The 15,779-nt window shown below is 38.6% G+C and overlaps 1 protein-coding gene across 2 annotated transcripts in view; it reads left to right on the top strand.

Moving 5' to 3' along the window:
- LOC309714747 (neural-cadherin) overlaps positions 1 to 15,779 on the top strand; it is a 335,326-nt gene that overhangs the window by 80,335 nt on the left and 239,212 nt on the right. For both annotated transcript variants that reach the window (XM_082547420.1, XM_082547421.1), the window contains exons 2-4: positions 10,032 to 10,229; positions 11,371 to 11,596; positions 14,787 to 14,991. In XM_082547420.1, the coding sequence (XP_082403546.1) occupies positions 10,032 to 10,229; positions 11,371 to 11,596; positions 14,787 to 14,991 (629 nt within the window). The remainder of the gene's footprint in view (positions 1 to 10,031; positions 10,230 to 11,370; positions 11,597 to 14,786; positions 14,992 to 15,779) is intronic.

The raw sequence follows: 15,779 nt of genomic DNA, 5'->3' as shown, positions 1-15,779 counted from the left end.
TAGCACAGATCTCACAATACCCTTACATGGAAATCACCCCCAGAACACACAAATTCAAAAGACACGGACAAAATTCCAGAGATGTGCTATAAATTGTCCCTGCTTTTTGTTAATTTCAGTTGAAAGTACCAACTGCTACTGTTGTAACCAAAGTTTTAGCAAAAGTTTACCTCTGATTTTATTTTAATTCTCTTACTCTCATAAATATGTTTCCATTTTAGGAAAAAAAAAGGACATTAATTTTCAAGAAACTGTACAAACAAAAATGCAAAACTTTGATTAAGTAAGCTCTGTGGTAAGGAAAAAGACACTGCTTTGGTTTAAGGCTAGGGTTAAGATTTTCTCTGTCAGCTGACATTTTGCTTTTAGCAAAAATAACTGGAATAACATGAGGCTTGAGCTGTGTGTTTGGGACCGACGGCAACTGCATTAGCAAGCTTTCCTCCGAGCACTTGGCTCTGTCTGAACAGCTGTTGCTTAAACTTTTACCGAATAAATGCAGTGACTTTGATATCAGTCCATTTTTTGTGCTAAATGGTGAGGCAAAGGCAAGATGCAAGAGAGACAAGAGGCTGAAGGTTGTAATACCTTCTGAATCCCAGTGCACCTTAATAGGACTTAATAAAGCCAAAGATCACAGACATTACCTGTAAATCGAGCTCTGACGCTTAAACCCACACAAACATCTGCACACATCCAGTGTTTTGGCTTGCACGTGTCTGCCCTTAAGTTAATTAAAGGATTTAGTAGGCTAATTAGTTGATTGTTAAATAGGGGACACATGGTCTTCCTATTGTGCTCCGAGGTTTGCGTCATCTGAGGTATCAAGACTAATCCCTTCTAACTGGAGCAATAGAGAGTAGGTTGTAAACAATAGCTGGTATCACAGTTGGTAAGACAGTCTTAGATCCAGATGGTAAGTAGAGTAATCTCAGGAAGGGATTGACCAATTATTGGCTTTGGGAGGATAATGCTAAGCTTGTGTACTTAATGGAAAATTCATTGAAACAACCCTTTGAACTCTTTAACTAACTTAATTTGATTTATGGTGTGTTATGGAACTATAGTGAGAAAAGCTCTTCACTCATGTAGCAGTAACCTTTCAGGTGTGAAATGTAAAATAAGAATGCATTAATTATACAAAAGCTGAACGTATGAAGACCATAGATGAGAATACATGTTACAGATGGTATGGTTGTCAGTTCCAAAGTGTATCCTTTTGCAGCAAGTTTTATTTATATCACCTTTTAACTTTACCCTTAGGTCCAGGTAAAGAGACACTGTGATGCTCTGTACTATCTGTTCACTTAGGTAATGAGCAGCCAAGCCATATTTGAGGACTGTGCAGTGGCATAAAATGAGACTTGAAATAGAAGACTCGGTCAGGTTATCCTGCCCCAAAAAGGCTCTGAGCGTAACCTTTCAGACCTCTCTGAAGTAGTGAGACCTCATCCAGCACAGGGATTTATTTAAAAAAAAAACAAAGGCCTCTCTATAGTGTGTGACAAATATCTTTACATTGGCTTCGCTGTGGGTAACGAATAGGGATGGGTACCGGTGTCCGTTCTGACATAAACGGTAGTAACCAGACCGAAAAGCAGCGCACATTTCGGTGCTTTATTTCGGTGCTTTTTTTTCCTGAGCTGTGATACACTTTAGATTCTAGCCAATCATTTTACGTTTCCGAGGATAGTAGGCGGGGCCAGGTACGTACATTCTGTTAGAGCAGAGCTACAGATTAAAAATGTCCAAGGCGAAGCGGTCAAAAGTCTGGCTGTACTTCACAGCAAAATATGCAAACTCAGCAGCCTGCAACAAGTGCTTTAAGCTGATACTGTGATACTGTCAAAGGAGGTAACACCTGAAATCCGATGAAACACCTGGTGACGCATAGCGTTTTTTTTAAAAGCCCAGAAATGCGCCGTATTTGATAGCTTGCTGCGAGACCTCACACCGAGCACATCTACTGCGGGTGGGTTGCCTGTTATGCAACATCCCCCAAAAACACGAAGAGGAGAGTCCTGGCCCCTAACCCTGCCAGTGTAGCAGAAATGATGACGGATGATGGTGGCAGCAGCCGTTCTTCTCTGCGTGAGTAGCTAATTTACGTTGAGTAGGCTAACCACGTTATTACATTAATGCATGTAAGGTGAACTAGCAAACATCATCATAGCTACATGCGGCTGTCCTCTTGTTTGATGGCAGATACTCCCTTCACCCTGGCTAAAAAGGCTAAAATGACCAAAGAAAAAGTGGAAAACAGTTAAACATGAGAGGTTTAGGACAAAGTTTGTGTTTTTTCCATTGTTTAAGCACTGCTTCCAGCCAAGAGTGATACCATATATGCCCCATAGCTGCAGAAAAGGCTAACATTGTTATATTTTTACAAAAAACAGCTGAACATGAGGTTTTTGGACCAATTTTGTGTTCTCCATTCTTTAAGCACCGGTTTGAGCACCGTTTGAGCACTGGCACCGTTTCAAAAGTACCGATTTGGCACCGGTATCGGATAAAACCTAAACGATACCCATCCCTAGTAACGAACACCAATTATTTCTTCAGTAACCTGAAAAACAATTTCCCATGCATTTGTTATAAGAATCTGTGTATAATGTTTGCAATCGTACTTATATTTAGGTTAGATAAATGCGTTAATGTGTTTTCTTTGCCTTTATATATTTCTTTCAGATTTTGGTCACTGAGGAGGAAGTGTGGGTTTATCAGAACAGACGTTTCCTTGGATGCACATTGCTGATAAGATCAGCGAGACTAAACCTAACCAGTAAATTTATTAAAGTAAAGCATAAAACTAAATCAGTAAGTTCAAAGATGATAAAGTGCCATTTATAGAGTTCGGGGGAAGTTTTCACTGGGTTGTAAACTGTGATCAATTGCCAGAACATTAGTCCAGCAACATATTTTTAATCTATTTTTATTGATGTAAATATGACAATTAACTGTGATATTGATTCCAATTGACATTGGCCAGCATTAGATGATAGCATTGGTTTTCAAATTAGCTGTTGCACTTCTCTGAATGTGTAGTCACTCTAAGTGTTCGTGCAAGCTCATGTGTGCATTTGTTTGAGCTCAGTATTGGCAGTGTGAAGATTTTCAATTATGAGTAGCTTTGCTGGAAGAATAAACAGCGAAACTATTGGCTAACCATTTGTATCATTTGCAATTAGTGTAAGAACTAAAGCGTGATTTTCCTCACTGTCTTGCTCTGTCTCTGTCTCTCATCCCTGGCTTTAATTGGCGTTTTTGTGCAAAAATCTAAAAAGTCACTAAGATGGCAACAGCTTTCCATTCAAGGAGATTATGGATGGAACAGTTACCAGTGAGAGCAAATAGCCTTTAGTAATCCTCGGAGGACATTTAATTAACTGGCCTTCCTTTCAGTTACTTTTTTTTTTCTGTCTTGCTTTCTTAGTCTCTCTCAATCTGTTTCTCCTTTCCTTTTTCTTGCTTATTTTTTTGTCTTACACCATTTGTCTCTTCTTTTTTTTTTCAAAGATGTGAAGGCACAGCCTGTGAGTGTGTGCAGACACACACTCACAGGTATAGCAAAACTCTTTTCTTCAGTGGGTTGAAGGCTGGAGTAGTTAGTTCAGCATGTTAGCACTAAATGAGAGAAAGCGAGAGGAGGGGTAAACTCCACATTATGCTATCAGTACTGTCAGCATAATGTAGAGCAGGAGGGGGAGAAGGATGGGGAGAAAATGAGGTAGCAGAGTTAGAAAGGTGCTGATTGAGGTCACCGGAGGAGTGCAGATGAGAAAGGAGGGCTCTCTTTCATTCTTCGGCTGTTAAATTAAGTACCTTCACATTCATATTGACATCTCCAAGCTCACTCATTTATGTAGTGATGTAACATATTTACATATAGACTTAACCTGATTCATCAGTTGCATCATATCCACTTAAAAAAGCCTCTCTGGCTGGTGCTGTACCTTGGCACTTTAAGGCTTCATATGAGTCATAACTGTGTTCTTGTTTCACAGAGATATTAAAGGCTTTTCGACACATTTTATTATGACAGTTTGGTTCCCGTGATGTACTGTTTATCCTTGGTAAGTTGATGTGCTGAAGACATGTGCTTTGCAGTGAATTGGTGTAATTTTTTCATGTAATTGACTTCATAATGCACCCCGCTGCAAAGCAATTCCCCAACAGAAATCTCAGAAGTGTCCCAAGTTGATCCCAAGGATGAGTATTGAGGCTGATCAAGGCATATTTCAGTGATCAGGTCATCCTCAAATAAAGCAGATCTTAATGTGATCCCTTTTTTTATTTTTTATTTCGGCGTATGTTTTCCACCTCGGCCTGCTAGTCTTTCTCTACTGCTCTATATCTAAGTAATAGCCAGTCTCACTGCAAGCACTTTACTTAGAGAGTGAAAACTGTGGTGTGAGTCTGAAAAATTATTTTCTCACAGTGCCCACATTCAGTTGGCATTATATCTACTAGATCAGGAAGTAACAAAACCTGCCTACTCATTAGCCTATTACAACCCGGTGTTTTTAAACGAAAAGCCACCTGGTCTTTGCAATGGTGGCAGGCATTGGAGCAGTATTGCAAAGGGATCTGTATGGCCATCTCTGAGAATGCTCCATCATCTGTTTTCAACAATAATAGGAAGGACTAAAACATTTTTTCATAGTCCTTTGTACCAGAATCTGCCAGAACAGGGTGAAGAGTCCAAATCTGTGAATATTTAGAGTGTTAAATAATGTCATCATTTGATCTGCTGTCAAGGTTACTTGTTAATTTAGTATTTGCCTCGTTTGAAAATAACTCATCCAGGGTAGGAGGCAGACACCAGTGTAGTTCTAGTGTTAGTCCCAACCTTGGATAAATGGGAAGTGTTGCATCAGGAAGGTAATCTGGTATAAAATCTTGGCCAAATAAAACATGCAGATCTAGTGAAAGCATAAGATTGGGTGCCAATTTTGGAACTGTGGTAGTGGTAGTATGTGAGGGTGGTGCAGGACGTATATGATGACAGACAGACAGTGGTGACGTGTGTGGTTGTGAGTAACAGATGGTTTAAGTTGGGGTGTGATTACGTTATGAACTTGCTCTGCTTGTTTGTAATGATGATGGTCAGGTTAACAGATGAAGAAAGGGCAAGAGTCTCTTTGGACTATAATGTTTGCAGACAACATTGTGATCTGTAAATAGAATAGGGAGCAAGTGGAAGAGAACCTTTAGAGGTGGAGGTATACTCTGGAGAGGGCAGGATACATGTATTCATGTTTATTCATTCGTAGTTCTTGTTCTGCTCTTTAGCCTACGTGAGCTCACGGCTCCAGCACATGAACTAGTTTAACTCTTCAGTTTGCCCCACCTGACCAATATTAGCTAGTTACTGATATATTAGTATTGGCAGTTTACATGATTTTAACCACCCTTTCATTGTGTTATGAGTTTTGATGTTCCATAGTCTGTCCACCAGAGCACATTATGAAACTTCCATGTTTCCAGTGCCACAAACACAACAACCTGCTGACTACCAGCTAACTACACAGTAAAATCAGTATCTGTATATGTGAATCGACCGTAAAAGTCCTCAATCGGTGGAGCTTGACCTGAATCATATCACGGACTGACGCAACAGCTGTCCACACTCTCAAAAGGGAAGCGGGAATGGCAGTCAGTGCTCATTAGCAGTGATCGAACTTTGAAAATAAGAGCACGGGGATTTTATGCTTTGGTATTTTTTGTCTGTAAATATAAAGTGATTGTGGGAGTAACTTTAACTTACCACAGACATAACATTAGTATGAATTTGAGTCCATTTTTTAATGAAGCCATCACTAATGATGCTGTTTTGCCTTTTCTTTTGTATGCCAATTTGTGTGTTTTTTTTTGTTTTGTTTTTTGTTTTGGGTTTTTTTTTTAAGCTTCAAAAGTCAAATAGTGAAAAGGGCTGCACGACATTACAGCAGGGAATCGCAACTTTTGTTCAACTTTGACCACAGTTTCTGGTTTTGGTTCATGTTAATTGAGTCGTGTTATGATCAGAAGACAAACACACACAGCTACCATTTTTCATTAGGGGGTGATTGACTCTACATATTCTGTATGTGGTCTGAGAACAAGATGAGATGAAAGCACTGTGGCAGAATGAAATTTAGAAATCCTTGGACTAGGTTGGTGGGCATGGAAAAGCCTTCTATGGCACTGTTAGTAATTGCAGGTCCCACTGTTTCTAGGAATTGCAACATGTCATTAGATCCACTAAGATGCATTAGTGATGGGGATGGCAATAGCACCATGCTGTATCTCCCAATGTTCTCCTTTAGCCACTAATCCACTGATGATTGTTATTAGTGAGAAAGGCGTGTGCATGTGTAAGATGCATTCAGGCACAATGCTCTGTATATTAGCTTGGTGATTTATTGTCTTGGATGTGCTATCCCTTTTTCTCAAAGCTGCATTGTCCTTTTTCCAATTAATTTTGAATCTGTTATGACCTCGAAGACGAAGGAAGAGAAAGAGATTATCAACAAATACACGGATTGAACCACAAAATCAAGTGGTATGCTATATATTTTGGGGGGGCGATATGGCTGCTTTATTTTGCTCTTCTGTCGTCTTTTGATGTCTTCTTATATTTTTCTTTGTAACACCCCCCGTCATCTCTAATGCCACTGATTTATGCAATTGCTTTTTCGTGCTTTTCTTTTTTCTGTCTCTACTTAATTCTTCCATCTTCCACTTTTCGTTGTTCTGCTGTTTCTATAACAACCGCAGGGTCATTTTTCAGTCTCTGCGCTTCACTCTTAATCCTGTTCATGCGACACTCAGCTCTTATTTTCTTGCTGCTTTTTCCTGCTGCGCTCTATATATTGCTTGATTACACCCTCTCGTTCTGAAAATATATTTAAATCTTAATGTCTTTTTCTCTGTATCTTCTGTCTGTCCACTTTGCATTATTCGATGCAAAGTCATACGCGCAAAGGACTTTTCTCACCTCGCTACTTGTTTTTGTGACGCCAAATAGGAATTTGAATTTTTTTTTACAGCAGGTATCAAAGCAGACACAAATGACAGCAAGTCTTTGGCTCCAGCCCTGAAATTACTCCTCTGCTTCCCTGCTGTGATCAGCTAGCACTGATGTGTGCTGTGCGTTTGTGGGTGGAAGGGTGGGTGTATTGATGAGGACTGTACGGGACCTCGCTGTGTTTTACCACTGTCACTATGATTGCTGTTTACTGTGGATGCAGATTGCACGGCACTGATTATGATTACTAGTTGAAATGTGAAGATGGCCTCTGCAGTTTCTTTTGGATTACATTTCCATTGTCTGTTGTTCACATGGGACATTCAAGAAGGGACCAGAGGGAGATGACAGCTTAATATAAGAAAGTGTAACTGAATAAGATGATTTTTGTATTTATTTGTTTGATTTATGTGTCTGAACATGGCTTTTGCTTAAGCCTTAGTTACACCAATCTGAAATGTATAAGCTTCAAACCTCTTAATTATAACTGTAAGTACAATGTAAATAGTTTATAATAGTATGGGGTGTCTATGAAGAAGTCACTATTAAAGAAATAAAGCCAAGAGACAAGGCTGAGATATTCCAGATTAGACAAGAACAGGATTGAAAATGAGTGGCAACAAGTGTCATTGAGTAATGAACCCAAATTGTGACATTTTTTTGTGTCAAATTGTCATCAGTATGTGCAGAGGACGTCAGGACAGAGGTATACCAATGAGAGTCTGCCAGCTTTGGAGGCTTGGACATGATTACAAATAAAATTGAATTGAATTGTTTGGATCTTGATTTTGGTTAGTGGTGTTAGGGAGCTTTTCAAAATTGAAAGAATTACGAGAACAGACGACGATGATACCAAACACCCTTCAATGCAGTAAAAGCATACACAGCCATGGATTGGCCGCCCCAGAGCCTGGACCTCAATATTTCTGAAGCTGTATGAGGTCATTATGACAGAGAACAAAACAAAAGGCAGAAACATCCAAAGAACATCTTTGAATGTTCTTCAAGAAGCCTGGGGAACTCTTCCTGAAGACTACTAAGAACTTGTAAGAAAGCTTGTCTCAGAAATTTCAGGCCGTGATGAAGAATCAAAGTGGTCATAACAAGAATTGATTGTTTTTGCCTTACATCTCCATAAATTTGTCTACATATATTTTAATAATTAGATGCACCTGTTTCTCATGTTCTTAGCAACATATAGAGAAATCAGTGCTATCTCGAGACTGTAGTATTATAGTATTATGAAGTATTACTGATTAATCTATACCTTTTTTTGTTTGTTATGTAAAAAAAAGAAAGAAAAAAGTTTAATTCCATTTAAATAAATAATACTAAAAACACATGCTGATGATTTCTGGATATCAATCTTCTGGATATCCGTTAAGTGCATCAACATGCTGGTCAGCAGAGGTTGGGCAAGAAAATGAATGAGCTAGATTGATGATGACAGAATAGATTTTAACAGCGTGGGAAAGTGGACATAACCTAGCAGCCTTAACTGACTATATACAAGAACCTTATTAAATTAAGTTAATAATGAGTTTACTTTTGTGTTTTTTACATAAAATGATTCATACTTTAAGTAATGCCATTTAATTATACATTTAATAAATTGTGCATATATGTCTGATTCTAATTAAATAACAAATCATTTAATCAATTTATTTTTGGCACTTTTGGCATTCATTAGACCAAATTGATAAAGTGAAATTGATTGAATTTGACCTGAGCCAGTTAGTCTGCAGCACTTATTGGAAAGACAACTGTGTTTCCGTCTGAGTTATTAGTGGTTGGTAAAACAGAAGGCTGAATGTCTGGTTTTCTTTGGAGTCAGTGGTTATGAAAGAAAAGAGCAGCAGTCAGAAGACAGAAATGAACTAAATAAATACATACTAATGAAGGAACCTAGCCAATGGCTGTGCCTTCGTGGCGTAAGACTACATGAAACATTAACCTAAAAGAAGTAAATTATAATATGTAAATGTAACCAACAAAAAAATGAGATAAAATGGGACTAGCTCTGAAAAGATTTTATAATGCTCAATTATTCATCTTCTTGTGTGTTTCTCACGTTTAGTCTTTAGTGTTTCATCTAGGCTAACAGATGGGTAATGAGGTCAGCTGCCCTTCTTCTGTTTTATATATACGTGTACATATGTGTGTGAGAGAGAGCCTCAGTGTGATCATTTTAAATCATTCAGCTATCAATAACATTGCAAGCTGCATTCATAAACTGTGTGTGATGCACAGGCACAGCTACCTGCTAATTAGTGCTAAGTAACTAGCTCGGTTTCACTCTCCAAAACTGAAGCACATACTTTTTGGATGCTTTGTACCCCACAGCAAATTATATTATTTGTCACATACTTCTGTTAAAAATGCTCCACAAATCACCACAACCAGAGGACCAGTTCACTGGAGGTGAGACCCAGCAGACGGCTACCTGGTTCTGTCGTCTATGTTACCTCATTTGACAATCAAAATTTTATCAGTATCCAAATAAATAAATTGCTGTAGTAATAGAGCCAGAAACTGTTTTCTGTACCAACCTGTATACTTGCTTTTAATTCTGTTACTCTAAGTTGGGCATTTTAACATGGGAGTCATTTTTTGGCAATTTTTCAGCCCCAGAGGTTGGTTTTAGATTAATTAACACTTCCTGGAAGGCGTCATCACACTTACACCAGGATAATAAGTTGTCATAAACACTCTTCTTCTCTCCAGTCTGTCTTCTGCTGTTCATCTCCATGGTCATCGCTACCCTTTACCTCTCTCACACACAGACACACACACACAGTGACAGTAGAGGATGCGCAACCATAGCTGAGTGTAAAATGCAGCTGAGACACTCAGATTGAGCTGCAATGAAACAAGGGCAAATAAATTACATAAATGTATGTTTATGCTTGTTGCCCTTTGTTCGTTACAGGGAGCTTCTTGGTATGGAAATACTCCACTGCATATTTTAAACCTAGTATTTGACTTCAACTAAAACTGCCTTCTTATTTTCCTTGTTCTCTAGGTCCAGAGTGGTACTTGGTCAGAGTGGAGTTAACGGTGACGGATGTAAATGACAACATCCCAGAATGGAGCATGGTTCCTGCTCCCTACCTTGCTGTGGTTTCCCCTGATGCCTCTGCAGGTTCCCTGGTCTACAAGCTCTCTGCTGAGGATGGAGATGAAGGCAACAATGGTGAAGTGGAGTACTTTTTGTCTGACGGTAGGTTAAATTGCTTCTTCTTTTTTTGCCTGCATAGTGTGTTAAAGATCAGGTTGACTGTTTACAGCGTCACAACAATCACAAAACAGGGAGGCAATAATGTGACGGAGGAGCTATGGAAGTGACAAGCTAACAGTAAGCAGCTAATAGCAAACATACAACTGCATTATTATATGAATCTTGTGTTTTTGTGTACTTTTGCAGTTTTTATATTTGGTGGTTTTCTTAAGGTCCAGTGCATTTGACCTCGCAAGGCCACCATAGCCGACAGCTATGAGGGATTTCCGTAGTAGACAGCAAACCGCAGAGCATTTGGCTTTTCACTAATCACACTGAAAAAAGTAGACAAATTATATGCAAAACCTTTGAACAAAGAGGCATTTGTTGGTGTTGGCATTTTTAATAAAACAAAAGTCTCAGTTGCATAAATCATTTGCTTGATTTAAAATGTTTTGTTGTTTTGATCAGTGCTTTTTTTTAATGTTCTGTATGGTGCAGACTCAAGTATACACTCTCTTTGAGCTGTTGCCCTCTGCAGTGCTGAGTTTTATGCACACACGATTCTCCAGTGTCTTGTCTGGTTTTTTTCCACTGTGCAAAATAATTGCTTTTGTTATTGTCTGCTTTGTAATGATTTCTTGTCTCTGTTTTAGAATCTGTTTAAAAAGATGATTTTTCAATTTTCCTCATGGGGATGCATTGGAATAAACTGACTGAAAAATTATAAGAAAAAACATAGACATATTATTGTTAATATCTATGCTAAACTTTTCAATTTAAATGCTCAATCCCACCTCTCAAAGTTTAACTTCTAAAAATGCAGTATATTTTGGATCAAGGTCTTATTGAATCCTGTTATTCTGAATACAGGTCATGAATTTTAACACCCCAGTTCCTGTGGTTTTTGCATTTTCCTCTCAGCAACTTTGAATACTGATTGTCCAGTCATCTTTTTTTTATTGGTGAATGCTTAGCATGCACTTAAATATTTCTGACAACTTTTGAAAGCAACTTTTGTGCAAAGTTTTTTGCCCTGTGGTCCTTTTCACTGGATGATCTCTGTTGTTGTGTGTTGCCTTATTTGCTTATCTTGTCTTTGGTGTATTACCCTTCTGTATATGATCAAACAAATCGTCCCCAGGTGGTGATGGTCGTTTTGAAGTGGACAGGAAGACTGGCCAGGTACGAACTACGGGCCTTCCCCTGCAGCGGGACAGGGAATACCTGCTGACAGTGGTGGCTGCTGACCGGCTGGGCAGCCGCAGTGCTCCTGCTGTCATCTCTGTGGTTGCTGGACCCCGGCCACCACAGTTTACCAATGCCTCCTTCACTATTGCAATACCAGAAAACACCCCTGAAGGACAACCGTGAGTTTACACACATTCATCCACTGAAATCCCTTACAGGACATCTACATGAAACAATATACATGACATTGACTACACACACACACACACATCTGCTGTTTTCCTTTCACTATACCATGATTAATATTCATGATGAAAAATATTACTATGTGTCTAAAACGACACAATCATGATGGGCATTTAAGTAAGTAAGTAAGTAAACTTTATTTATTAAGAGCTTTTCACAGACAGGCAATCACAAAGCGCTGTACACAAATATTAAAATATTAAAATTAACAATAAAATCAATAGACATTATATACAATGTAAAAGATCAAATGTAAATAATGTAAAAAAAATATAAAATATGTAGATCAACAAAAGGCTTGCTTGAACAGAAGAGTTTTTAACTGTTTTTTAAAAGAATCCACAGAGTCAAGCAAACGTAATTGTAGTGGTAAACTGTTCCACAGCCTTGGTGCAACAGACTGAAAGGCTCTGTCCCCTTTTGTCTTCAATCGTGTACGGGGAACAACTAAGAGACTCTGAGTCTGTGAGCGGAGATGACGAGCAGCAGTGTATTTTAAAATGGTAAATGGCCTGCATTTGTATAGCGCTTTTCTAGTCCATAGGACCCCAAAGCGCTTTACACTACATTCAGTCATTCACCCATTCACACACACATTCACACACTGGTGATGGCAGCTACATTGTAGCCACAGCTGCCCTGGGGCGCACTGACAGAGGCGAGGCTGCCGGACACTGGCGCCACCGGGCCCTCTGACCACCAAAAAAGAAGCTTGGATAAGTAATCTGGAGCCTGGCCATTTAGTGCTCTGTATGTTAAAACAAGAATTTTAAAGCGAATTCTAAACTCTATTGGGAGCCAATGTAAAGAATATAAGATGTGTATGTTTAATGTGTACACTTTTATTTATTTATTCTTAGATACTCGTGTTTTACAGACTAAATCCATACTGTGGCTCATTTAGCCTTTAGCATGTGTAGCACAGTAATAGGATTACCTTTAAATATTTATTTGCATACACAGTAAGAATAGGTAGTCATCGACATTTCTGCAGTCGCATTCTTAGCAGAAAGCTCTCTCTGGTGTCACATAGGGCTGTAACTTTTTCCATCATCTATCATCATCAGTGAGCATTAAACTTGTCATTGTACCAATCACAAAATAGAAATATTATCTTCTGTGCAACTCAGTGATGAAAAATATAGCTTTGCTAAATATATGTTTAGATAAACTTAAATATCCTTAAAATTAAAAAATGTCGACCATGGCATTAGTTGAGTTGAGTTGAGCTCAGCTGCAATCCTGACAGATCAGCTCATCTCGATGCCAGCCAACATCAGCTTTTCTCAGCTAATACCCTTCAATACATCCACTTATAAAGGGCTCTCGATTAATGTTTCTTTAGCCTGGCTTGAGGTAATGTCCATCTGTAAGCTGCTTTGCAACCCAACTTAAGGCAGTGGGTAGGACTAAAGGTATCTTAACCCTGTAATGCCCTTTGTATCATATGTGATACATGAGTTTCTGAGACCTCTATCTCATCAACATGATCAATACTTGCCATAATTTCAAAATGTTATGGACAAAACTCTCTTTTTTTTGTCTAAAATTTACATTGTTGTTAACAAAAAGTTGCCAAAAACATCCAATGTGTCAAGTCCATATAACATCTGTGGACAGACTTTAAGGTGGCACTTCAGTCATTTCCGTTTCAACCTGGGAGAGACAGACAGGCTCTAACAGAGTCCAAATGACTGTAAACTACAGTGGATCAAAAATACAACTGGAAATAAAAGATTTCAGTTCCTGATTTTTAATACGCTTAAAAAAAGACTCATAGAAACATATTTTCATATTCTGATTTTTATCTGATTAAAAATAAGGCAAGAATAAAAAAAGCACACAAAGAGCTTATGTTCTGACTTTCATTGATCAAATTAGCACTAATGTCCTTATTTTGGCTTCAGGGTCCACCTGCAGTCTCTTTACTGGGACTGACATATTTCTTCCTTCCTTCATCGGGGAAATGAGCACATTTATAATAAATACAGTGGTGTGAAAAAGTATTGCCCGTTTCCAGATTTTTGGCACATTTTTCACATTTACATGTTTACATGTTACATGTTACATCAAACATATAATATTCAAAGATAGCTTGAGTAAATACTAAATGCAGTTTTTGGATGATTTTGAAAGATATCCAAATCTACTTGGCCCTGTGTGAAAAAGTAATTACCCCCTAAACATAATAACTGGTTGTTCCACCCTTGGCTACAAGAACTGCAATCAAGCATTTGTGAGTCTTTCACATCGTTATGGAGGAATTTTGGCCCACTGTTCTTTGCAGAATTGTTTCAGTTCAGCCACGCTGGATTGTTTTCAAGCATGAACGGCCTGTGTAAGGTTATGCCAAAGCACCTCAATGGAATTTAAGTCCAGACTTTGGCGAGGTCACTCCAAAACCTTCATTTTGTTTCATTCTTTTGAGTCATTCTGAGCTGGACTTGCCTCAGTGTTTCAAATCATTCTCCTGCTGCATAACCTGAATACAGTCGAGCTTTGAAACCGATGGCTAAATTGTCCTTCTGGGTTTTTTGGTAAAGTGCAAAATTCCAGACAAAGCAATGGTTTTCTAACTGGAACTCTCCGAGGAAGCCATATTTGCCCTGTATCTTTCTCATTGTTGAATCATGAACACTGACCTTAACTGAGGCAAATGAGGCCTGCGGTTCTGCATCTGCCTGCAGATGTTGTTCTGAGTCGTCTATATACTATTGGAGTAATTTTGGTAGCCCAGTTACTCGTGCAAAGTTTTCCTCATTTGTGGACAACCGCTCTCATTGTGGATAATTGGAGTCCCAAAGCCTTAGAAATGGCCTTGTAACCCTTTTTTTCACTGATAGATGAAGTGAAAGTGACTCAGTTTCTCATCTGTTCTTGAGTTTCTTTAGATTGTGGGATGATGTGGGTAGCAAATACTAGCATTTTTATAGCTGTATGTCTCCTAATACCTCTCTTAGCCTTTTCAGGAAAAGGGCCGCCTTATCTATGGAAAAGTATTCATCACTCAAACATAAAAAACACATATTTTGAATACATTATTTCAAACAGCTTATCTACCTGATCAGTTTGCAGGTTTTGCACATGAAGTCAACTGTGTTCTTTTTCTCCATGTCTTTCCAGCTTCTTGGCAACACCTGCTGTGTCCTTCCAGAAGAAACCAATCAGCTACAGTCTGCTTATCAATCCCAGTAGTCTCTTCTCCATCTCAGCAGAGACCGGTGAAATCAGCCTGACGCGCCCTATTGACTACGAGAGCGACCAACATCGCTACTTGCTATTGGTGCGAGCCAGTGAGGGGATAGAGAGCATGAGCAGTGCAGCCGAGGTTTGTGTCTATATATATATTTATATATGTATGGGTTTGTGTATGTGTATGTTGGTGAGTTTGAGATGTAAATTTCAAGAAAAAAAGTCACCTTTTTGATGCCAAATCCCTTGACTTCATGGTCTCAGAAGATTGGAGGCATTTCACATCTGCTTGTTAAGTCTTAGAAAGTCTGTAAACAATACTTCAATAAATATTTAATTAAAAAAATTGAAAAATCTGCTGTCAAAAAATGATGTAATATCAGTAATTGTCTTCACACAGTATTGCTTTCTTTGAGCTGCTAATATACAAGCCACAGCCACTAGAATTGTACACCCTGTGCACTGATAGTTTGTAAGATAGCAGTTGAATTGTGGTGATTGTGATTTGTGTAATACTTTTGCAGACAGACAGTCAAAATCATCACTCATGTTCATAAGCTGTCAGAAGCATCCTTGAGCAGGAATACTTGATTCGTGCTGTGAAAATGTGGCCATAGTTATTGATTCCCAGTTGCTTCATAGATGGTAATCATTGTGAATGCTCCACTTGAAATAATAGTGTGCTTCGATGTTTCCTGATTTACACCTTTTTTAATTAAAGGTTTTTTTCTTTATGTGGCATCAGCAGTAATGTAGAATATATACCAGACTGTTTCGTGAAAATCCTATCTGGAAAGTAAAGCTTTTGAATTTATCAGTTGATGTATGTTCTAACCTTTGACTCTGGTTGTTAATACTGGGTAACGACCACGCGCATAAGGTTGGGAATAAAAGCAGCAGGTGGGTGGCTGGGCTCAGCCTTAC

The sequence above is a fragment of the Aulonocara stuartgranti genome, assembly GCF_965226115.1.
Source record: "Aulonocara stuartgranti genome assembly, chromosome: 1".
Taxonomy (NCBI): domain Eukaryota; kingdom Metazoa; phylum Chordata; class Actinopteri; order Cichliformes; family Cichlidae; genus Aulonocara; species Aulonocara stuartgranti.
This window is presented reverse-complemented; position numbering and strand designations above follow the sequence as displayed.